This window comes from Thunnus albacares, chromosome 5, assembly GCF_914725855.1.
Source record: "Thunnus albacares chromosome 5, fThuAlb1.1, whole genome shotgun sequence".
NCBI classification, from domain to species: domain Eukaryota; kingdom Metazoa; phylum Chordata; class Actinopteri; order Scombriformes; family Scombridae; genus Thunnus; species Thunnus albacares.
The window spans coordinates 29,022,603-29,046,047 of record NC_058110.1 but is presented as its reverse complement, the minus strand read 5'-3'; the positions used below and the strand labels follow the sequence as shown (position 1 = coordinate 29,046,047).

General features: G+C 39.4%; 1 protein-coding gene across 2 annotated transcripts; it reads left to right on the top strand.

The window, feature by feature from the left end:
• Positions 1-5,071: 5,071 nt before the first annotated feature.
• Positions 5,072-7,755, top strand: LOC122982732 (probable N-acetyltransferase CML5). Of its 2 annotated transcripts, XM_044352259.1 has the most exons (3): positions 5,072-5,608; positions 6,137-6,226; positions 6,809-7,755. In XM_044352259.1, exons 2-3 carry the CDS (start codon positions 6,208-6,210, stop codon positions 7,549-7,551), a joined length of 762 nt encoding a protein of 253 aa, XP_044208194.1. In that variant the 5' UTR covers positions 5,072-5,608; positions 6,137-6,207; the 3' UTR covers positions 7,552-7,755. The 2 variants fall into 2 exon arrangements, with proteins under 2 accessions (XP_044208194.1, XP_044208195.1); XM_044352260.1 differs by lacking the exon at positions 5,072-5,608 and having other exon boundaries at positions 5,795-6,226.
• The last annotated feature ends 15,690 nt before the right edge of the window (positions 7,756-23,445 follow it).

The following is a 23,445-nucleotide window of genomic DNA, read 5'->3' as shown; positions in this document are numbered from 1 at the left end:
CTCTGGAGGTCTGGGGTTTACGTTTTAATGTTTTTATGTTGTATTTCTTTTTATTGTATTATGTAAAGTAATAAAATGTGTTATACACATAAACTTGCCTCCATTTCTCAAGCATACGCACACACTTTTGTCTCTCTCTCCCTGTATGTGTGTTCTTTACTGTTCTTTGTAGTTGCTATAAACCTTTCAATCTCTAAATGATTTTTATAAATGGCGGGTCAAAAAAGACCCTAAAGGCAATCTTTGTACTTTGATGGTGTACGACGTTTACAGAATGGTAATGGTACGGTCAGATCAGGAAAAGTCATCAAATTTCATGCTGACAAAAAATGTATTTAGGGGGTTTACTCTGCTGTGAAACCCGTGAGACAACAGGAGGGTTGATAATGCTTCAGCTGCTAGGAGTGAACTTTGTATTGCAAAAGCAGATATTGTAGAAAAACAAATAAAATAGTGTCAGTGAATATTTTACTGATATGTTCGGTATCAACATTTCGCCACTTCATTATCAAGGTTTCCTAATTATGTTGATAAAAATGTAATCAGAGTTGGCATTTCATGTCTTTCAAACGATAGACACAACAATCTGAATATAAGCTCTTTCTCCCTCCATGGAAATATTAATGTTTTCACCTCAATTCAACATTGAAATTTGAGTGGAGGTAAACAAAATGGCCTCCATTTGATGGTTTTGTACTGCTGGAATGAACCATAAATAATGTAAAAGAGAAAGTAGTAGTGTGTTTTCCCATTGACTTCAACAGAGATCTAAAGCGAATCAAAAAACCCCATCGAGGTTCTTTATTATTGCAAACGTTTTCTGTATCACTGTTATGTGGTGCAGTGTTTCTTTATGTGTTAGCCAGAGAGATCGCAGCTCTGACTCAATATACATGTTTTACTATGACAATAGCGCTTTCAGACATTTCCACATCATAAATACGGAGGCATTTCCAAAGATATATTCTATACAAGAGCAAATGCATTACTATAATAGAGATAGCTGGTACTAAATGGAAATCTCAAGGGAGTGTTTTAGTTTTGTACGCATGCACTTTTGAGACACAAAAAGCCACAAGGTAACAAAGATTCAATTCAAGGTTTCTGGAGAGTCAGTGGGTTGGAAATAAAGTTGTCGGAGGTGCGTTCAAAATGATGGCAAGCAGCTGGATATGAGGATAAAACCTCAATAATGTAATTGTTTAATCCCTTAATGTCGTAGCTCTATGACAAGCATACTGAGCAGGCTCTTTCCCTTACAGTCTTTACACAAGTACATGTCCATAAATTAGAATGCAGTTCACTGGGTTCTCGTGGGCCCAGTAGAAGTGGTGCATGCAGTTTGCCTGCAGTGGTTAGTTTCCAGGGCAACTTTAACCTGTTTTCCCTGTAACTGTTTTTGTTTCAAGACAATATGCAATAAACCCCGAAGGACTCCTGGCTAATTTTTATTGAGTAAAATTAATATTGTGTCATGACCTGGCTCAAGTGGCCACAACAACAACAACAAAAAGAAGACACACCATGTTGAACTTTAACAAAAGAGAACATTATTTAACCAATTAACCAAATTAAAGCCAAATTAAAGGATTTAACGGATTGATTAAAGAATTGAGTGTGATGTCAGTAGTCAGTGGTGCGTGATGTGCATGAGTGGAGGATGTGAGTGTGAGTCTTGTAGAGTAGAGAACAGCATACTAAATGAGGAGAGCTGCAGTAGTAATCGCAGCGGCAGCAGAGCGGTGGAGAGTCAGCGAGAGAGTGAGCTGTGCTGCAGCCAGGATATTAAGGGGCCATATTATGAAAAACTCACTTTTTCAGGGCTTGTGCATATATATTTGGGTCTCTGATGTGCTCACTAATACACATATTAGTTAACAAGCTGTTAAAGTATTTCAATATGAAATAAGACAACCCGGTCTGTTTGGTGTGGGCTGGCTTGCTCTTGTGATTCAACAAGCCATTCAGGTTTGATGCCCCTTCTTACATCACTTGGGGCTTCATTGAAATTGTACCACCTCCCATCCATGCCTCTATCTGAGTCTCCACCCACTAAATTTCCTGAGGTCCGCCATGTTTTTCTCACAAGCGCCAGCTGGGACCCAGCTAAATTAAACTAGGGTAAACTAAGGGTGAAAAATTTGTGCATATGGCGGGGCTGGACCGGAGGACAGAGCTGCTGCTTAACACTGCTTGCTTTGGAGGAGAGAGCCGGGGAGCAGAGAGTCCTACATTGCTGCTGTCTCATCTTCTAGAGGAATAATTACCCGATTCTGCTCTGATCCAGACCACTTTACCGGCAGGAGGAGTTTATTTTTTTAAACTTTTGGGATTAAGTGGATTTATCTTCAAATTCACTTCTCAACCTAGCCGTAGCTCAGTTAACACCGGAATCACACAACCTCCACTGCTGCTGTCATCAATAATAAACATCTTAAATGCTGGTGAGTTTATATAATTTTAAAGTTACACAGTATGTAGATATATCTATGTGTAGAAACAATAACGCAATATATAATTTTATTAAGCCAATTAACAAAATTAAAACCAAATGAAATGATTTAACGGAATGATAAGTGTGTGTGTGGTGATGTGCACGAGTGGAGGATGTGTGTGTGTGAGAGCAAAACAAAGAACATAAGAATGAACTAAAACAGCATAACTAAACAAGGAGGAGCTGAGAGCTGTAGTGGCAGAGCAGCAGAGAGTCAGCGAGAGAGTGAGCTGTGCTGCAGCCAGGACTTATATAACTTGGGAACACACCGGGGCCCTCAGGTGTTCTAGGTTCACCTAATGAGCACCTGCAAAGAGAACAGACAGACAGGTGAATCACTCAGCAACCACAGGGGTCATCACAATTGGCTGTAATGATATAGTATTATGTACTCAAGCAATTAATACCATAACACTTTCATGATGCTCAAATATGATTTGATTAATTCTACAGCTTGTACTTATTCAAGGAACTATTTGTCTAACCAGCTTTAGCCGTTTTCACACATGAATTCCAGACATTTTCCAGAGTTGCCCTTTCACACATGTAACACACAGCAGGAGATTGTCCGTGTCAGACGTGTTCTCACCTACTGGAAATACTCCGTTTGGTTTAGGTGAGGGGTGCAGAAGGCAGGACATAAGGCAAAAAGTAAGCTGCGGTTGTAGTTCAGCATTTTTAAGCTTTTCATCAGAAATAAAACAGCTTTTAGAAATCACAGGAAGTCCTCTCTCCCATTAGTGCAAGCTCCACAGCAGAGCATTCAGGCCCAGCCAAATCAATGCAGCTTAGCTGGCCTGCTGCATTTATCCAACGCCAGTTGCATGTGAAAAACAGCGTCTGCAGATGAGAGAGTAGTTGACTGCTGGAAGACAAAGACGTCGTATTTAAGTTTATGTTCTGCTTGTTCAACAGTTGCTTGATAAATTGCTCGTACCGTCTCCCTTACTGCTGGATTTTGTTGCACTTTCGGCAGCGAGCAGTTGTATCCAAAGAATTCACTGCTGTGTTCACACATAGGCTCTATTGGACATTACACAGACTATGTAGTAGCTGAGCTGGCAGGGTTAAAGTCCGTTTAATGTCCGGTCTGACTGATTCAGACATTTACATTCACACATGCAGCTCCTTTTGGTAATGTCTGGAAAAATTCAGGGTTGCAGTGCACGTGTGAAAGGGGATTTTGTTGTAAGAATTTTCCAATCTGAGTTGATGTGCCAAAATGCCTTTGACATTATTATAATTCATCAGTGGTTCCAGACATTTATTGTTTGTTTTTGTTGTACTGATTCATAATTTCAATGTAAAAATCCAAATGACTTTTACTGGAATCATAGATACATCCCTTGTAAGGTCTGTGACATGTGGATGTCACTGCTTTTTGTTCTGGTAGCAAAGAGTCTATTTCAAAGTGAGCCCTTTTTGCATGGACTATGTAACATTACTGGTTTCATCAAGCTGTTAAAGTGCATTTTTCTCCTTCAGACATTACTGTAGGAGTCTTTTACATAAACATTCCTCATGGCTTTATCCAGACATGAAAAGACCAATAAAGAAAGTGCTGAACGATGTGTGAACCTGGTGAGTTGAAAAGTTACAATTTTAAGGAAGAAGCTTGTTTTCTGTTTTTATCACAAGCTGCATTAGTGATAGATTTTAAAAGGTACTTTGCTTTTGAAGTCTAGTTTAAGCCCAGTATACTGAAGGAAGAAGTGGTCGGATGGTACAGCTCCTGAAAACACCTTTCCAAAGTGAGAATTTGAGGGGCTGCGTCCAACAATTTCTGTATCTTTCCCAAACCGGAAAATCTCAAACTCTCCTCTTTCATTTCATCAACTATTCATTGCACTTTTTATGTCCACAATTCAGTGCAACACCATGATGTCCTCTAGGACACACTGTCTGAAAATGTCCCTATATTTTAACAATTATTGCATCTCTCCCCTCTATGACAGCTGGCTTTCCACTCCTCCTTCAAGTGTGGCTGTTCAGAACCACTATAAACACATTTTGCTCTCTGACACAGTCAGACAACACATCATACAAACCAGTTTTTTTTTCTTGCATAAGCCTTTAAAGACTAATTTAAAGGGTACATACATTTCCAGTTCTATATTTTTATTCAGGGGCCCTACTGGGATATCTTTGCATGATTTACAGTTTAAAATACTCCTTATTTATCGTATGCTGGCCCTTTATTGCAGCCCCTCAGTTCAGCTTGTCTGCTCCTGTCTGTTGAAACACCCCTCCTCTCTGCTCTGATTGGCCAGCTTCAGGAAGCTGCCCCTTGGCAGACTTCCGGTGGCTCGGGATGCTACGTAAACAAACAGTAGTAGTAGGATACTTTTTGTCGTCCTTTACTCAAAATGTCAACTTCTCAAATATATCGGCACATGTTCGAGCCGAAATATGTGAGTGGGCAACGTGAACAACCTTAGTAACAAAGACTGCCAACACACGGCTGTTTGTGGGAGGAGGGCCTTAAAGAGACAGGACCTGAAACAGCCTGTTTCAGGCTGCATGAAGGGCCAATATAAGATAAATAAAGAGCTTTTTTGACTGTAAATCATGCAGAGATATTCAAGTAGAGCCCCAGAATATAAATATAGACCTGAAAATGTGCATGATAAGTCCCCTTTAAATCACCATTACATAGCACCTTACGTAATAAGGTGGATGATTTTCACCACACAGCCCTCGATATGTAAACAGAGGAGATAAATATGCTCGCCAAATGTGATTAAAGTGGTTTATGAGGAGGGGATTCACTCGCAGGGTTCAGAATTCAGGATTCACACGGTGGATGTGAAATGGTTTGAGAAAATTCCAGAGTTGCTTGACCTTTCAGTACTCACAGATTCATGAGGCAGTGCTATTGATTTAAAGAGGTGTAAAGGCCTTTCTCCTGCCGAGGAAATTTAATCATGTCACAGGGCCACCGGGTTATTGCACAAGACACTGTCGCTGACGCCATAGGACACTTTTATGTCAAGGGGCTAGACAATATTAATTTTACTTTCACCTTATAGTGCAGGGGAGAGGAAGCGGTGTGGAGATCCACCATAGTTTTCCTGAGAGGACATCGCCAAAACCTGAAGCTCTCAAAAAAAAGAGGTTAATAAGAACATTTTATTCTTGGAAATATCTATGAAGAGCTTGAACGAACACTGAATTCACATTCTGCTCAGTGTTCTGACTTAATATATTCAAGATCTGTGCTCATCCTCCTTGAGAAATCCAATGATAGAGTTCTTTACTCTGTTGACTGAGCTAATTAAGTTTTAAAACATACAGTGCATTTCATAATCAAAGCAACACTGTGATTAATTTCAATTAAACTTAATGCACGCTCCCTCAAATCGCCGTCGTCTCAATCAAACTGTACAATCTCCTATAGAAATCTCAATATCTTTCAAAATGAGTAGTCATACTTCAAAGACATCGCTTCAAAGTCTTCACTATTTTTAGGTGGTATAATGTGTGTGTGTGTGTGTGAGAGTGTCTGTGTGTGTGTGTGTGTGTGTGTGTGTGTGTGTGTGTGTCTGTGTGTGTGTGTGTGTGTGTTTGGTGTGTACCCATAGGTGAGCATGCTCAGACTAATTTCAACCCCTTTTGTGAATGGCTGATTATCACAATCTGTAGCTTAAGTTCAGGCGGAGCTGCAGCATTAAGTCCTTCAGAGTGAGCGAGAGAGACGAGGGGAAAGAGTCGGCATGGCCCAGAAAAATAACTGTAAGTTGATGTTCTGATTATGTTAATCTTTTATACCTTTCTTTTTTTTTCCAAGTTGTTGAGTTGATTACGAACAAGAGCACTAATAAGACAGCTAGGGTGTAAATGAATGGCACTACTAACATGCCTAGATGACACATAACACGTCTCGAAACTAAAAAAACCTTTTGTTCGTTGCCTCTTGATTCTCACCTTGCTTTGATTTTCATCATTACCACTTTTAAGACCTAATTGTGTTGAATTTCAGAGTGACTCTCACTGTCGAAATCTGTAAGAGAAACAATGTCATAATAATTTTAATTGTGACTTTCACCTCAGGGTTTTCATACACAAATGCCAGTTTTTTTTTATGTTCATGTGGAATAGAATTAAATTAAAAATGAAAAAGGTAATATTCTCTAAGAGGTGTATTCATGCTTCTTCTTTTTTTTTTTTTTTTTTTTCCAACAAGTTACGTGAGCGTATTGAGCTCATTGTGAAATCCAGCAGGAATTTCTTATTGCAACAACAGACAGATTAGTCTCACTGAGCTCTCATTCTCTTCCCTCCCCCTCTCTTTCTTTATCCCTCTCCAACACACAGTTCAATTCTCCATCAGGGAATACAGACCCTCAGATGAACATGGGGTCATGTCGCTCTTTCGTGACGGGATTCTTGAAAATGTATACCCGGCCTTCTTCAAGGCCATGAGCCATCCAGACCATGTTGGTGTTGCTCTGAGCATTTCCATGGCTGGCTATGTGCTGGGAGGCAGCTCCTACTTCCAAGGTTTACTCTTTGGCAGTGCATGGGCTGGCCTCATTTACTACTGCTGCCATGAGATCTACGAAACCTACATGATGAGGAGGCTGAGCACAGACATGGCCGACATTCAAGCCAGCTACCTGGACAACCCAGATAACGGTTTCTGGGTGGCGGAGGACGGCGCCAACGACAGCTCCAAAGTGGTGGGGATGGTGGCGGTGATGGGGAAAAAAGCAGGGGATGAGAACGAGAGATGTGACGACTTGAACGGAGGAGTGATGGGAGAGTTCGCCCAAGATGCTGGAGATGGAAGTTACGGCGAGATGTCCGGCATGGTGGTGGTGTTTCCATGTCGCCGCAAAAACCTTGGCTCTCAGTTGATACAGAAGGCGTTGGATTTCTGCAAAGAGCGAGGCTACACCCGCCTCGTTCTGGACATCAGCTCGCCACAGACGGCAGCCGTTTCCCTGTACCAAAAATTAGGCTTCGTTCAAACTGCATCCCACAATAACACACATGCTAATCGCTGGTTCTCCAGGCTGGCCAGAATAAATGTGATGCGAATGGAGAAGTTCATTTAAAACAAAATGGACTTTAGACCTCGGCACTTGATACGCCCTCGACTGTACAGCACATTAAGAATATTCCAGTTAATTTATGCCTTTTAGTCTCATTTAATGCAAAAAAAACCTTTCTGTTGTGTGATATCTGGTCACTCAGGTCTCCGGCTCACTATCACGGTAGTTTGGAAAAAGAAAAGTACATTAAATTTCATGTTTTTTCCACATCGCAGCATTAATGATTTCAGTTGCCTTGTATTTCTTCTTGCCTTGATGTATTATGTATACACCTGCACCCCTGACAGTCCATTGCCCACAACCTTGGAGAACAATGAGACAATTAGTCAGCTTCTCTGGTTAGTCAAATGAATTTAAAATTTGCATATGGAATAAAAATAAATCTCGATAAGATATGTCATTAAATTAATTACTAGACATTAAATAGAACAACCAATATTCACATTCAAGTATCTATTGTTCTTCTGTCCACTAGGGAATATAAAAATATATGTGAGAAAAGAGAAATTTAGTCATTTGGAAGTAGGAGAACTTTCTTTTAAGCCTCTTTCCAGGGAGACGTTGAATCCCTCTGCCTCACAGGAATTAATGCCAGCTGACTTCTAAGACCTCACAACTCTTTGCTTAAAATACCAATGAAAAATGCAATAGTATCAGGACATTGGAAGGTTTAAAATTCTTTGGAGCTAAAAGAGCCGGTGTGTGTGTGTGTGTGTGTGTGTGTATGTATGTATGTGTGTGGCATAAAAAGAGGATAAAGAGTTCAGTATACCGCAATGTATTCAGGTCATCGTACGCAAGGAAAATACTGAGATTATTACGACAGCAAACAATAGAGAAAAAGCTTAAGTGTTTCCATATCGATGGTCTTATGATATGTGTGAGGAGGGATTTGACAAAATAGAGGTGAAAGGCCCATGGGAATTACTCTTTTATAATACAGAAAAATGTGATAGTTGGCTGCTATTTTCTAACACAACGTAAACAAGGATCTTCCTGTCAACTATGCTGCCTTTTGCCAGCAGGATATCTTCTTAATAAACCTAATATCAGCCAAAAGCAGTGTGCAATATCAGCTAAATAACACAGATTTACAGATTTCCTGACCTACATTGCCCCAGATATCCCCCAAAGGTGATCGCAATTTCCAAAATATTATCAGCACTACACAGTACCTGCTTATCTTGAAAGCGTGTCCACGGTAAGCCTATAAGGGGAAAACATCAAGCAGCAAATGTGTGCAATGACAGGTGTGGCCTAAATGAGTTTCAAGAGGGAGGTACTGTATGGAGAGAGCAGCTTGGCACTGAGACACACACACCAATCAGAGGCCTTTGGGCATCAATCATTCCTGCTGAAGCTGTCAAAAAAAAATTAGGCCGGTGGCCAGCAGGCAGGTGCTGAACCAGCCAGAGGAAGATGAGCCTTAATGCTGGCCAACCTGTTGTCATCCTCTCACAATTACCAGTACAACTGGCCTCAAGGTAATGACAGCTTGATTGTAATTCCTCTCATACACATGCACCACTGATGAGTCAGTTGCCATTTGGGGGTATGTTAGAAGAAAAAGCTTTTCGCAAATACTCTCACAAATGTCACAATTGCTGAATCGAGCACTGAATCAAAGTAGATTTAAAGGGGAAATCCGGTTTATTTCAACCTGGCGTATTTCCAATAAACGTGTCCACAGTGGCTCTACGGGTCAAGCTAACTTCACACTTGCTACTTCTGTTGTTGAGCTCTGAGGGAACGAGGATTCAGGCGAAACAACATACAGTGAGGCGAGCTGTGCAAACCTCTTAAAGCTTTCCAAATAAACTTGATTTCTACATGAATCATTTTTGTGCATGTGTCTGAGTCTGACCCAAAGTTAACACGAAATAGTTGCCTGGAATAGCCATCATGGCTAACTGCAAAAGGATCTACATCTGGGGAAACCTTGCATATTCTTCCACGTACACCAGTTTGTTTAAATATGTTTTGCATGACCCATAGACTTACAATAACCACATTTATGGGGAATGTACCAGGTTGAAATATACCAGAATTTTTCCATTAATATGGCTTTTAACCAACAGATCCTTTCATGTCAAAGTGGTAACAGATCTCCTCAAAATATTCTTAATTAATATGAAATACAAAAAAAAGTGTTTGCGTAAGTATTCAACTCCTCAAAGTATTCAGTTGATGAATTTTTTAACACAAATGCCGGATTGGATTAAGATCTGGACTCTGAAGCTATTCCTTTGTAGTTTGGACTTTTCCTAATACAGGTGTGTTTTAAAACCTACACACGTGATCTCTATTTAACTAATTATGGCTGCACCAGTGATGATTTAGGTGGCTCCTATTAAATGGGTTGAATACTTCTGTAAATATGTATTTTGTACATAATTTTATATTTGTAATTAATCACTTTGTAGAGACCTATTTTCACTCTGACATTAAACGGTCTTTTTTGTTGTTGTTGTTGTTGTTGATCAATGTCAAAAGAAGCCACATTAAATCTACTTTAATTCAATGTTGTAAAACGATGATACGTGAGAACATCCCAGTGGGTTTAATCATTTTTTGTGGGCACCGTACACTGTAAGAATGGTCTAATGGTGCGGCAGGTATGCAGATGATTCACATTAGAGTGTGAAATTTAATTTTTTTTGTGGATGCACGCAACAGCTGAGAGATAATTGTATTTATTAGCATAATGATTTAATGAGTCTTACTATGAACTTGTAATCTTAAACTTAACACAGAGATCTTTTCTTTCATTCTTGTGTTTGTCTTTTTCTTTCTTTCTTTCTTTCTTTTATTTGGTAAAGGGGGGGAAATCTATGTAACAAAACTTAAAGGGACTTTTCATCAGTCTGTTGTTGCTGGACCAGTGGTCTTCCCAATTTGAGATAACATATGAGATCAATGAAATAGGCAGACTCTCATCAAAGGATGAGCTCAAGAAATCCATTTGGAAAACATCTCTTTGTTTGTGTTCCTCTTCACTATTTTTAGGTGGGATGATATGTGTGTGTGTGTGTGTGTGTGTTAATATGACTGTGTGTATTTGCTTGTGTGTAGGCAGGGATTATCTTGAGCATTCCTGCGTGCATGCATTCTCAACATTAGGTATTTCTTTCAGTATCTTCTTAATCTGACTCGGATCGACATCAAAGCCATCTAGCTTATCATAGGAAAAGAGTTAATATGTCTTGGGAGGGGCTCCGGTAGTCAAATGGTTACCGCGCATGCCTCATAACCACAACATCCAGCTGGTTTGATTCAATCCTTCCCTGCATGTCAAACCCATCTCTCTCTCTCTCTCTCCCCTCTTGTTTCCTGTCTACCTCTTCGATGCCTACTATCCAATTAAAAATGCACAAAAAAAGAGTTAATATATCTTAAAGCAAACTTTGATGACACTTTCAAAGTAATAACAAAGCAAGTAATCAACATTACAAACATTGAATAGGCGAAGATTATGGAGATTAATTGCTTCAGGATACCAGTCGCCTATGTGCTGTTGTCTAAGAGCCAGAGGTAGATTTGTTTGGATCATACATCATCATACGCTATTCACCACTGCCTTGCATAATTACTTTTTTATCTTCTTTGTTTCACCACAGGAAGTAAGTTTTAGCCATGTTGCTTAACTTTATTGCAGAGCCCCTAACACCTGGCCAATTACTTTAGATATTAAATCACAAGTAACCAAGGCATGTCAAGCACTTACACAAACTGATAGCTCATCTTGCACCGTCAGTTCGCTGCATTTTAGAAACCTGACATTGTGCAGAATCTGCACTTCCTTTCACCGAATAATTGGTCAATTATTTTCCTGCATGGTTCAAGTATGATAAATATGTTTTTCTATAAGTGCAGAATTTTTTTTTAGACAAACACTCTGAGACACTAAAAGGTAAAGTATGAGAAACAGGGGGAAATGTGTTAACTGGATCCTTTAAATTACAGCTTACAACAATAGAACATGTAGGAAGTATAATTAGTGTCTCATTATCATTCAAGATTGGAAGTCAAATTATAGGGATAAATGCAGGATTAGATGTAGCTAATGAGTTGGTATTAAATATGTTTACACCACACTGAACCTCTACATCGTGAATAAATGTTCCAGACAATATTAGGCAGCCGCTCGTTTGCTGAGCTCCAGCTTCGGTGCGAGGGGACTGTGGGGATTTGGTCAAGGAAGTAATTGGACACAACAACAACCGAAAAATTGATCACAGCTGTTGTAATTAGGAGAAATATGGGACAATCAATTTTTTTTTTTCATGTTTCAGGCTTGACGCCGGGTTACTCACAATAACTACATTCCGATATACAAGAGTGTAATAATTATAGTGTGATTCTCTTATGGTATACTGTGCTTGAAATGATTCTGCATTATTTTTTAGGATAATGAGCCGAGAGACTCAGATTTCAGTCACGGTGAGAGTTTTGCATATTATAAAATAGGAGTGATTGTTAAACTGAAATGCAGGTTTAAATAGGATACCTTTAAGGGACTGTATAAAAAGTTTTGTGGTGGGAAAAGAGCTGAATTTTATGTTTAATTTTATTTAAAAAAAAGAAGAAAAAAAAGCAAATCCCTCCTCAGCATTATTAATATTTTCCCCTTGACTTCTGTAACACCATTCCCTCCACATCTCAAACCAAAAGCATATAATTATGAATAATACAGCCGATCTTTAATTTTGAATAAGAGCTGTTAAATAAACAGTTATTACAGTGAGTCAGATACATGCAGCAGCTCTGTGGACCCTGACTGACTCACGCATCACAATATTTTTTGCCTCTCCGCAGCATTCTGAATAATTAAAATAAAAATGAATTAAATCAGATGATGTTTCCTGATATGTTCAGATGTCTAATTCAATTTAGACCTGGCATTAAATTGACATCTGTATCATGTTAATGCAAGATGTAATTGAACTCATTGTGATCGGATCAGTCAGACCACATCTGCAGGTGGTCAAGCTGTCGTTGTTTATGTTTTTAGCATCCTTTAACAAATACCATTTCCCATAAGCCCTTGATGTCACAGCTTGACAGAGGAGAAGAGTTTATGAGTAAGAGGAGGAGTCACGGCTAGCTCAGACATATATAGGTTATATATAGGTTCTCCTACATGCTTGGAAGGGGAGAGGAAGGGGAGGGATATTCAGTTGGTGGCAATCTGCAACCTCACCGCTAAACGCCACTAAATTCTACAGACTGGTCCTTTAAGAAGAAAGTATTGGGGAGTTTCTTTGGATATGGAGACGTAAGTACACTCACTGATACAGTTGTAGTTTTTTCTGTGCTCACAAAGTATTTGTTATCTCCGCCAGTGTGTGCATATGTCCATCTGTGTGTGTGTGTGTGTCCATCTGTGTGTGTGTGTGTGCGTGTGTATGTGTGCGTGTGTGCATGCATGTGTTTGTGTCTCTATCTGCAGCTAATCGTGCATATAACTGGACCCATCAGCCTAATATTTTTTGTGCACATTTAACCTGTATGCTCAAGGACTCTCTCGGGGTTGCAGAGATTCACCATTATTGAAAAACCTTTGTATACCTTGTATAACATTTTTTTATGCCGCCATCGACTGCTGACTCCTCATTCCTCTTAACCAGCTGGTGATCAGAAGGCATTTCCATCAGTTTGCTCAGCTAAAATCTAGTCTGTTGGAGGCCACATTTTGGCCTTTGTCATGGCTCAAAAATTGATATCAATAGAAAAGTTTGGTCTCATCTTGAACTGGAACATCTGCAGATTAATTCCGTACCCGATATGCTATGATCCGCTAAAGTTAGGCATGATACAGGTTAAATAAATCCCTGTTTTTGTCTTTGCCACCATCTTGACTGTAAGGGAGCCAGGAGGGACAATTAAGTGAGATTCAACTCTTCTTTGTTCGGAAGGGTTTGATTTTGTGTGGTGTATTACAACAAAATGTTCTAAATAACTAACAAATAATGTTTAAATTGAGAAGTTTGGACATATCGTCCAGTTTATTGTCTCCTTATTAAGTTTATACAGTTATGTGAACCCAGGACGCTCCGTTACAATACTATTACACTATTCTATGCAACTTAAGGAAAACTATGACTATACACGCCCCCAGACACACCTGGCAGAGATCTGCATTTTATTGAGTGCACTCTTCTGGTTTAATTTTGTTAAAATAACGAAGGTTTCAACTTCTGATTGCAAATGCTGTGGTGGATGCCGAATTGTCCTAAAATATGGAAACTAAGCCGTAGCAACACACTTTATTTTTTCTGAAAGACAGATGAAAGAAATACTGAATGAGAGATTGCACTGAGTTACAGAAGCAAGTGGAACCGTAGCTGACTTCATCTCTCTATATAAATCCACCTTCCTCTGCTCCCCCAGAAAAAAAAAAAACCACACTACCCTCCCTTCTGATAATTTTCACACAGTCCCTTACTAACAACGTTAGACAAGCATAAATCACGATCAAATATATTTTGGAGATCATCAATTTCTAATGATTTACAGTATAATTTCATCATATCTTTGAGTTTCCAGAGGTACCGAAGGAAGTGAAGAAAATAATCTCCATCACAAATGGCTAGCACAAACCATTAAAATCCAGCTTTGATTGATCTCTATATTAACTAAAGACCCACTGAAGTTATTTGACAAGGAAGTTGGAAGACAGTACTTTATCATGCACATTCAGTGAGTCATGGATTAAGTTGCGCTGCAGTGAGAATATCTGGCACGTGTCACAGTATTGAAGTGAGGAAAGGATAATGTCTCAGTCTGGGGTGATGAGATTTGTGCCTCAAGCAAGAGAAATAGACCTGTTATGGACTTCGATTTCTCCCCGAGGAAACGGCTGTGAGCATACTCGGCCGTCTTGCAGTCATAGAGCGCTTGTCGCCATCTGTTCTTAAACACCATACATGCCAGCTGTCATATCAAGATAGATTATGTATTTTATATATTTGTTAGCTGTCCTACTGTTTGTGGAGGCAATAACATCAGATATCTCTGTATAACCTTTCTGTGTTTTCAAGGCTGCAGCCCCACCTCTTGTTCTCATTTTAGCCAATTTACATGTATGAAGAATTCTTGCACCTGGTGCATATTTCAAAAAGACTATTATGGTGTCAAATTAAAGCTATTATTATCTGGGTTGTTGACATTTTGTAAATTATTGGCTACAAGAGAGCACAATGGGGTGTTTACAATTCATATCGTCTGTTGTGTTTTCCTCAGTCGGGTGTCACTGCAAGAAGTGAAAGGTGAGATGTGATCTCTAAAGTGAATCAAATGGTTCAGGTGCTGTGTATTGACTTGTCTTTTGAAGCTTAATAGGAGATTTAATAGGCCCAGACAGAGAAACAAGTTACATTTTTCATGATGCTATTTCTCAGGGGTATTAATGTTTCGACAAGCTGACAAACCTACATGATATTTATAAACAACGGTCGCCACAATTCAGGTGTCTCTGAGGATTACTTTGGGTTGGATTCTCACATCTCGAGCTGAGGGACTAAATGGATTTCTCTCTAAATGAAGCACAGACATACCTGCTTGGAGAAAAAAAAAAAAAAAAAGGCTGCACAGTTAAAGTTCCTTCAAAATGAAACTCTGCGGATAAATACCCCTCCCTTGAACAGTTTATCATAAAGAGCCCACAAAAGCATCTTACAAGTTCAATATAATTCTCCCAGCTCAGTCGAAAAGCCCAGACACAATTAAAACACAATACCAGAATCTGTGGAGGATGGATGGACACACACAGTACGGAACAGAGATAGATGGATTTTTTTGTTTCAAACTGGGGGAAGGTTAGTTTTCTGTCTTAACAGGAGCTTAATGGAGAGTTGGAAGCAGTCTGGTCTCTTGACAGACTGGTCCAGGGGCTGGAGGTGTGGCCACCCGGTCTCCCAGAAATGATGCTCACATGCTTCTGATTTGCAACAGCAAATCAGCTTTGAAGGAAAATTAATGCCAGATTGCATTTTCTATCAACATAATAAGGAGATCTTGTTAATTAACATATTTGTCACATTGCAAAAATCTTACTGATGATATCAGCAAAATGTTCACTGATAATGTATTTCATTTGTTTTCCTGCAATATGTGCTTGCGGCGACTGATGCATGATTAAACTCTTTTGTGTTTATGTTTAGGCAGTCACAGCACTTGGATTTGCCTCTTTTGTAAATCTGTGACATTTAACCCACAATGGTCAGGGGCTTATAGTAAATGGTGTTTGATAAAGGGTGCTAAAAACAGAAATATTTAATAAACATTGATTTTATATCTTTTTTTTTCATCGCCATTCTTATATAACATATGAAATGAACCAGATGACATACTGTTGAGTAAGGTTATGTTCCTAGACTGGATTTTTAGTCGTTTGGATAATTACAAAGGCTATTTTTGAATGAGGTTTTCTTAATTCTTGAAGTTCCTGTTTCACTTTGGCTCTCTATAAATCATTTAACTGAAATCACTGCCTTTTCCTAACTTTAACCAAAGTATATTTGTTGCCCACCCACGTGTGAGACTCAGGATGCAAATCTCAGTGCCTGAAACAAGCAGCATCTACCACAGCTTGAGGCTGAAGCCACCAACAGCTGCTAGATGCTGGTTCCCATTGACTCCCATTCAAAAAGCATCAAGTCCTCTCTAGAAATAATAAGTCAATCATTTTAATCTACGAGTCATTATGGTCTCAATTGCTAAATTCCCTCTCAGTGTGCCAGCGGTCATAAGTAAATAAGATTTGAAGATTTATAGTAGTTTTGATGTCGATGCCTGCCATGTGGGCGTTGATTGATAGCTGTGATTGACAGTTCGTTCACCTGCTGCTCTCCCCGGCTCCGGGACTCGCACTGAGTCAGACTATTGTTGCAATATTTCAGTAAGTTTAATGTTACTTGATCATGATACCTGCCCTGTTAGCATAATTTAGCTAAAGTAGCTAATGTTAGTGGGGGTAACGTTAAGTGTGCACCGTGTTTCCAGTTTCCGGCTCCAATGCAAACCAATGGATGACGCCACACCTTGCAAGGTACAGTCTATGGTCTGGAATCAACTCCTCCTTCAAGGGAACATAGTCCAGTCAGCAATTACCTTTTCCGAAAAACTGTAATTAATAGTATATTTTCTAGAAGACAGGGTTGCATGTGGAGGGGCAGTTAGCCTCTACCAAAAGAGGAGAAATACAGCACCTGGCTTTGCTAACGTTAGCTAGATTTAGCTAGATTTTGCACAAAGTTGGAGGGCTGGGCTTCCCTGTGAGGGTGGGACTTGTGGAGCGCCTGGGAGCTGCTTGTCAAACCACAGCATCTCATTTTTGATTTCTACATGTGTTAAATCACGTGTGTTGAAGAGCTCATTGTACCCTATTACCCCACTAGAGCACTGAGCTCCCAGAATGCAGGCTCACTTGTCGTTCCTAGAGTCTCCAAAAGTAGAAAGGGAGGCAGAACCTTCAACTATCAGGCTCCTCTCCTGTGGGGACCGTCTTCCAGTTTGGGTCCAGGAGGCAGACACCCTCTCTACATTTAAGAGTAGGCGTAAAACTTTCATTTTTGATAAAGCTCATAGTTAGGGCCGGCTCAGATTTGCCTTGGACCAGCCCCTAGTTATGCTGCTATAGGCCTAGATTGCCAGGGGGACTTCCCATGATGCACTGAGCTCCTCTCTGTTCCTCTCCCTCTCCATCTGTAAGCATTCATGTCCCATTAATGCCTGTTACTAACTTGGCATCTTCCCCAGAGTTTTGTACTTTCTCATCTCGCAGGTGACCTTCGGTTGCGGACCGCCTGCTGTCCCTGTGGTCCAATTGAATTTCTGTTATTATTATTGTTGTTACTGTTGTGTCTCTCTCTTCCCTCTCCGCCTCCCTCTCTCTCTCTCAACCCAACTGGTCAAGACAGATGGCCGCCCACTCAGAACCTGGTTCTGCTCGAGGTTTCTTCCCATTAAAGGGTAGTTTTTTCTTGCCGTTATCGCCAAGTGCTGCTCATGGGGGAATGTTGGGTCTCTGTAAATTAAAAAGTACAGTCTAGACATGCTGTATGTGAGAAGCACCCTGAGATAACTTATGTTATGATCTGGCACTATATAAATAAAACTGACTTAAATCTCAAGCAACTTATTGACACTTCAACCTGAGAGATCATAGTAAATCTACACTGTTGGATGTTATTCTTACAAACATGCCACATAACTACACATCAGCTGCTGTATTTAGCAATGATGTCAGTGATCACTGTGCTATTACTTGTATAAGAGACTACTCGAACACAAACCTTGTTATATTTTTAAAAGATGTTTTAAACATTTTGATATCCAGGCTTTTCTTCATGATCTTTATACAGCTGTAATTAGGATAACGTTTGTCTGATACTTGACATTGAAGAAGCTTGTGAATATTTTCACAATGCCTTTACAGCAATTTGTAAAAAGCGTGCTCCTCTTAAGAAATTTAGGATTAGTGGGAGGAATAATCCATGATTCACTGAAGAGTTGGCTCTTATGGTCAGAGAAAGAAATGTTTCATAGGTCAAAACTCGAGCCATAAATTCTGCTGCTGACTGGTCTGCTTTTAGGATAACTGCATATGCATGACCAGAAAATCTAAATCAGACTACCTGTCTAAAAACTGAGCCAGAAAATCTCAATAATCCCTCTAAATTTTGGAAGCAAATTAAATCACTGTCCTGTTCCAACTCTTCTTCAGGTCTCTCTGGACATATTTTCGCAAACTCAGTTGAAATTAAGAACAAAAATGATAATAGTTGGGCTCTTTAATAAACATTTTTGCATCAGCTGGCTGTATTTTCACTGAGTCTAAATCAGGCTCTCATTGCTGTAACTCCAGCACTGTGACACCTCCAGCTGGTTCACAAGTAGTTTCTTTTATCTTTCGACCCATTTCAAAAGAGGATACCTGTATTGCCCTTAAAGCTATTGATCCAAAAAGTCCCTGAGACAAGACAACCTAGAGCCTATCCTATTAAAGGTTGCAGCTAAGATTATTGCTAAGCCTATAGCATACATTTTTAATTGCAGTCTACAGACAAATTCGATCCCAAAAGCATGGAAGCAGCCTATGTGCTTCCCTTGTTAAAGAGTGGGGATCCTTCAGATTTCAACAATTCCTGCCCAATTTCCAAACTCTATACTCTTGCTAAAATGTTGGAAGCTCAAGTAAACTGTCAACTGAAACAACTCCTCGCAGTTCACGTCATTCTAACAGATATACTGTTGGTATTAAATGATATTGTCAACTGGACAAAAGCCAATACTGTACATTTTACTCTGTAGACCATGAGCTATTGCTAAAAAGATTAAGTGATATTGGAAGAGGGGACACAGCTAAAATGGTTCAGGAAGTATCTTACAGAGCACACATGATCTGTTTTTACAGATGGTCTTAAATCAGACTTTTTAGAAATTTCCAAGGGTGTCCCTCACGATTCAATTATAGTTCTTATTATATTTTCTATATTTATAAACAACATTGGGAAGGATTGCTAATTTGCACCTTTACGTGAACGACACAGTAGCGTATTCAGTTGCCTTTCCTCTGAGCCAAACTATTAATGAGCTTCAGACAGCATTTCAACAGCTTCAAGCCTCACTACATGGGCTCAAGTTAGTTCTTAATGCAAAGAAAACCAAATTCATGACTTTTTCTAGGGCTCGTTCCCAATCCCCAGGTAACACAAATCTCTACACTCTAAATGGGGATTCAATCGAAAAAGTGTCATCTTATAAGTATTTAGGTATCTGGTTGTTGACAAACTTTCTACACACTGAATATCTTGTGGAGAAGCTGAAATTAAGGATATGTTTTTAATTTGAGACAAGGTTTGCTTTACTATGTTAGCCAGGAAAAAACTTGTGCAGGCTACCTTTTTCAGTGTTTCTGACTGGAGTGATGTTGTTTACATGCACGCTGCCCTTGGTACACTCTACCTTTTAGATTGTGTGTACTACAGTGCTTTACAATTTATAACAACTCTGGTTCCCATACTCATCATTGTAGGCTTTATGAATTGGTTGACTGGCTGTCACTATGTCCATGTAGCAAACTTTATTTATATATTTTTGTGTACAAGGCCATGCTGGGTATAGCTCTCTTCATGATAACACAGACATAGAGTCTGTTCTTTGAAACTGGTGCTTATTACTCGGGCATGTCTTGTTTCTCTGATGGATCCATCCCTTAGTCACACCATGAGAGCTGTATTTGTGAATGAACATAGTACAAAATACATCAACGAAACATACAGTACATAGCATGAAAACAAATGAAAAATACAGAATGACGCCTGTCGCGAACATGAAATGAAAGGCATTTTATAAGTAAAACAAAACACCTCGTCGGCCACTTACTCATGAAAACAGGTTTTTGAGTCCTTGAGAGTCTTTCCAAAGTCCTTTTGATTGTCTGCTTTGACTTCAGACGTCAATAGTTATAACTTTGAATGCGATATAGCAGAGTTTCATGAGAGACGTCCGCTCACATTTGATTGTACACAGTGTGACAATGAAACTCTTTGCGGTGGCACTACGAACAGAGAACATTACTTCTGAAACATAAAAGTGGAAATACAAACATTAATGCACTAGTGGTTACAACCCAGTCACCTATGTTCATTTTCTACCTGTTATACATCAGTATATTCCTGTACTGTACAAGACAAATCTGTTTAATCACATCAGATTTAAATTTTAACTTTACATCAAATCCTTTAAATCAAATAAATTATTTATTTATTTCATGAAATTATGGAATCAAATATGAGTCAATTATCAATTATGTATCATGAACATAGAACATTTATACAAACATCACTTACATCGGGTAAACTCCCCTCATATATTTGTTAGCTCCTGGCGCAGACCTCTAGCAGTCTTCAGCTTCGTTCCACCAGATGGTTTCATTACTGGTTTCCAAGGGTTTGCATTGAGCTGGGGGGGGTAAAAAAAAAAAAAAAAAGCCTTCTCCTACTCTGCTCCCTGAACTTGGAATAATCTCAGAGTATTCTACATCTCAATAATCTAGTCCCCTTGGAAAAATTTATGTTAAAAATCCATATATCTGAGAAATGCAACTGCCTTAATTAAGCTGGATTTAGTCTTTTCCTTGTGTGATTGATGTTTGTATTCCTTCTCTGTTGTGTTTTGTAGCTATTTAAACTGTATCTGGTGCGCTGTCTTGGCCAGATCTCCCTCAGAAAAGAGATTTCAATCTCAAGGGACTTCCTGGTTAAATAAAGATAAAGTAGTGATTAAAGTAATATCATAGATAGATAGATAGATAGATAGATAGATAGATAGATAGATAGATAGATAGATAGATAGATAGATAGATAGATAGAGATCAAGCCAGCTTTTACAAGGTTAGCGTCACAGAAAATGAAATGCATCCCGCCTGCAGATTCACATCTCTCTGGCTGAGCTGGCAGCAGTCTCAGCCATGCGATGCACTCTCTCCTGCGGGAATGGATTTAGTTGGATTTTTAATTATCCGACTCTGATTTCTAAATTAGTTTTTTATGCCAAAACTAATAATAACAATAGACAGTGATGGATCTTCGGAGACTTGAATATGCTTATGAAGAGACAGATTGTTCTCTATCCAAGCCGTCAGAGATTACCACCCCCACTTAGAGGGCTATAAGCAAATAAAAAATGCTTGTAAAACAATTAAATGACACAATCACACCAAGGTCTTAATCATTATTATTGATAGTATGATCACATGAACCACATTCTTTCATGTCTCATTGATATCCTCTTTGATTTGTACTTTATAAGTACAAATATCTTTGCATCTAGGAGCAGTCACTTTAATTATACCAGGATTTTTCCTGCTACATTTAAACTGTTGAATGAAAAACAGAAATAAAATGTGTTTTTGTAGGCCGTTAACCTCACACAACAAGCAAATAACCTGATGTGATACAGCAAAATAAATACAATGATTTTCAGATAAAGTGAAACAATCCTCAGTAGTGGAGACAGTGTCTTAAAATCACAGCAATAAGTCTTCCTATCCGACTGGGTGAAAGCCCACCCATCCGTCCACCCACACACAGACTCACTGTCACCACTGTCACACACACACACACACACACACACACACAGTTGCACACATACACACACACACACACAAACTTCTAGACAAACCTTCATCCTTCATTTGCTGGCGCTGTTTCTGCCTGTGTCCCACTTTACAGCTGGCCCCAATATCACTAAATTTGACCAAGCTACACCTCGAGGTGAAAACAATGATTATTACCCAAAGACAACATACTGTATCCCAGCAGCTGGGACACCAGCTACAGAAGAGGACAGACAGATGGATATTTACTAATTCCGTGTGCTGCATAGAGTGTGAGCAGTCTGCTTTGGATCTCTTGTTGTGTACCATCGCCGGGTTTGGCAGGAGAGTCCTATAGCCGAGACCCTCTGAATAAGCACATCCTCCTGCTCCCTTCTCAGGAGACCTAATTGTTGCTGGACATTGTTTGTGATTCCTGCCAAGTTGCCAGAAAGTTTCCCTCTAATGCAGCTTTTTGTAACCCCCACACAGCAGGTTCCCTGTGCTGTTATTCTCATCCCATCATCAGATTCATGACTATGAAAAAAAAGCTGATGAGACAAAAATAACCACGATCCGAGAAGTATCATCAGTCACATTCCCCCCCTTAGGGTCAAACACACACAGCACAGTCTCCTGGCCGTGCTTGAATCCTAAATTTGCTCTGATTCTCTGCATGTCTGGATGATACTTTGTACAGTTTATAAACTGGCAAAACTTTGCCGAAGTATGTAATGAAATTGTGCTGTTGATTTTATTGAGGTGTTAGATAATAAAAATCAGGTTGTTTTGCTAAGATAAAAAATACCCTCAATATTAAAGTTTATTATTAAAGCCTACATTTAAAGCCTAAAGCGATTTAGTTAGAAAAACATATATCTCGAACATAATCTCAAAGGTTCATCGTGTCACTAAAGAATTGCTGCAACAAAAATAACAAAAAAAACAACCAAATCTATGTTGGAGTAACAGAAATTCAGAAATTCACACCGTTACAAACACATTCAGCGGGTTATAATAAGTGAGACAAAGCTCCTGACGGCATCTCAGCTGTTTGAATTGATCTTGATCAGTGTTTCCCTTATGAAACGACAATGGCAGCGTATGAAGAATCATTGTGGCGCAGAGTGTAACCGACACACGCTTTCATCTAGCCTCATAAATATCTTGTCGGAGAGTCACAGGGAAATGAACTCTCAGCAGTTCAGTAAATAGCAGCGTTCAGTGTCACACCAGTCCTGCATACACACTGCTCCCCCGCTCTCAGCAGCAAGCCAGACCTTGAGTTCTTTCTTTGTCAATTTCCACCTCTGCTTATATTGTTATATTACGCTATATTCAAATGTTCTTCATTTAATGTGCAATTTCAGATATCTTGCCAGCAAAGAACGTGATTAACATGATAACTGAATATTAGTTGCACAGAATGTACATACAGTATTAGATGTAAAGCTTCTTTTATTATGTATTCAGCACTCGTGTCACAATGTAATACTGCAGCTGTGTCAGTGAAAGCCGAGCCACTAGCCTTCACAATGAAATAATCCAAGTGTTACTGACATTATGTTTTGTATTATACGAGTCAAATCCCACCTGAGTTGCTGATTATAATAATAATGAACTGATGACGTGTTATTGGTCCCAGCTGGGAGTTTCTCTGACTCTTTACCTGCTCTACAGGGAGGTACTAGTTTAGGATGCAGTGTGTTGTTGAAGGACACTTCAGCAGGGCAAATGATTGCTAATAATGCAGACTGAACCCACATCCTCCGGTTGATAGCATTCCCAACTCGATA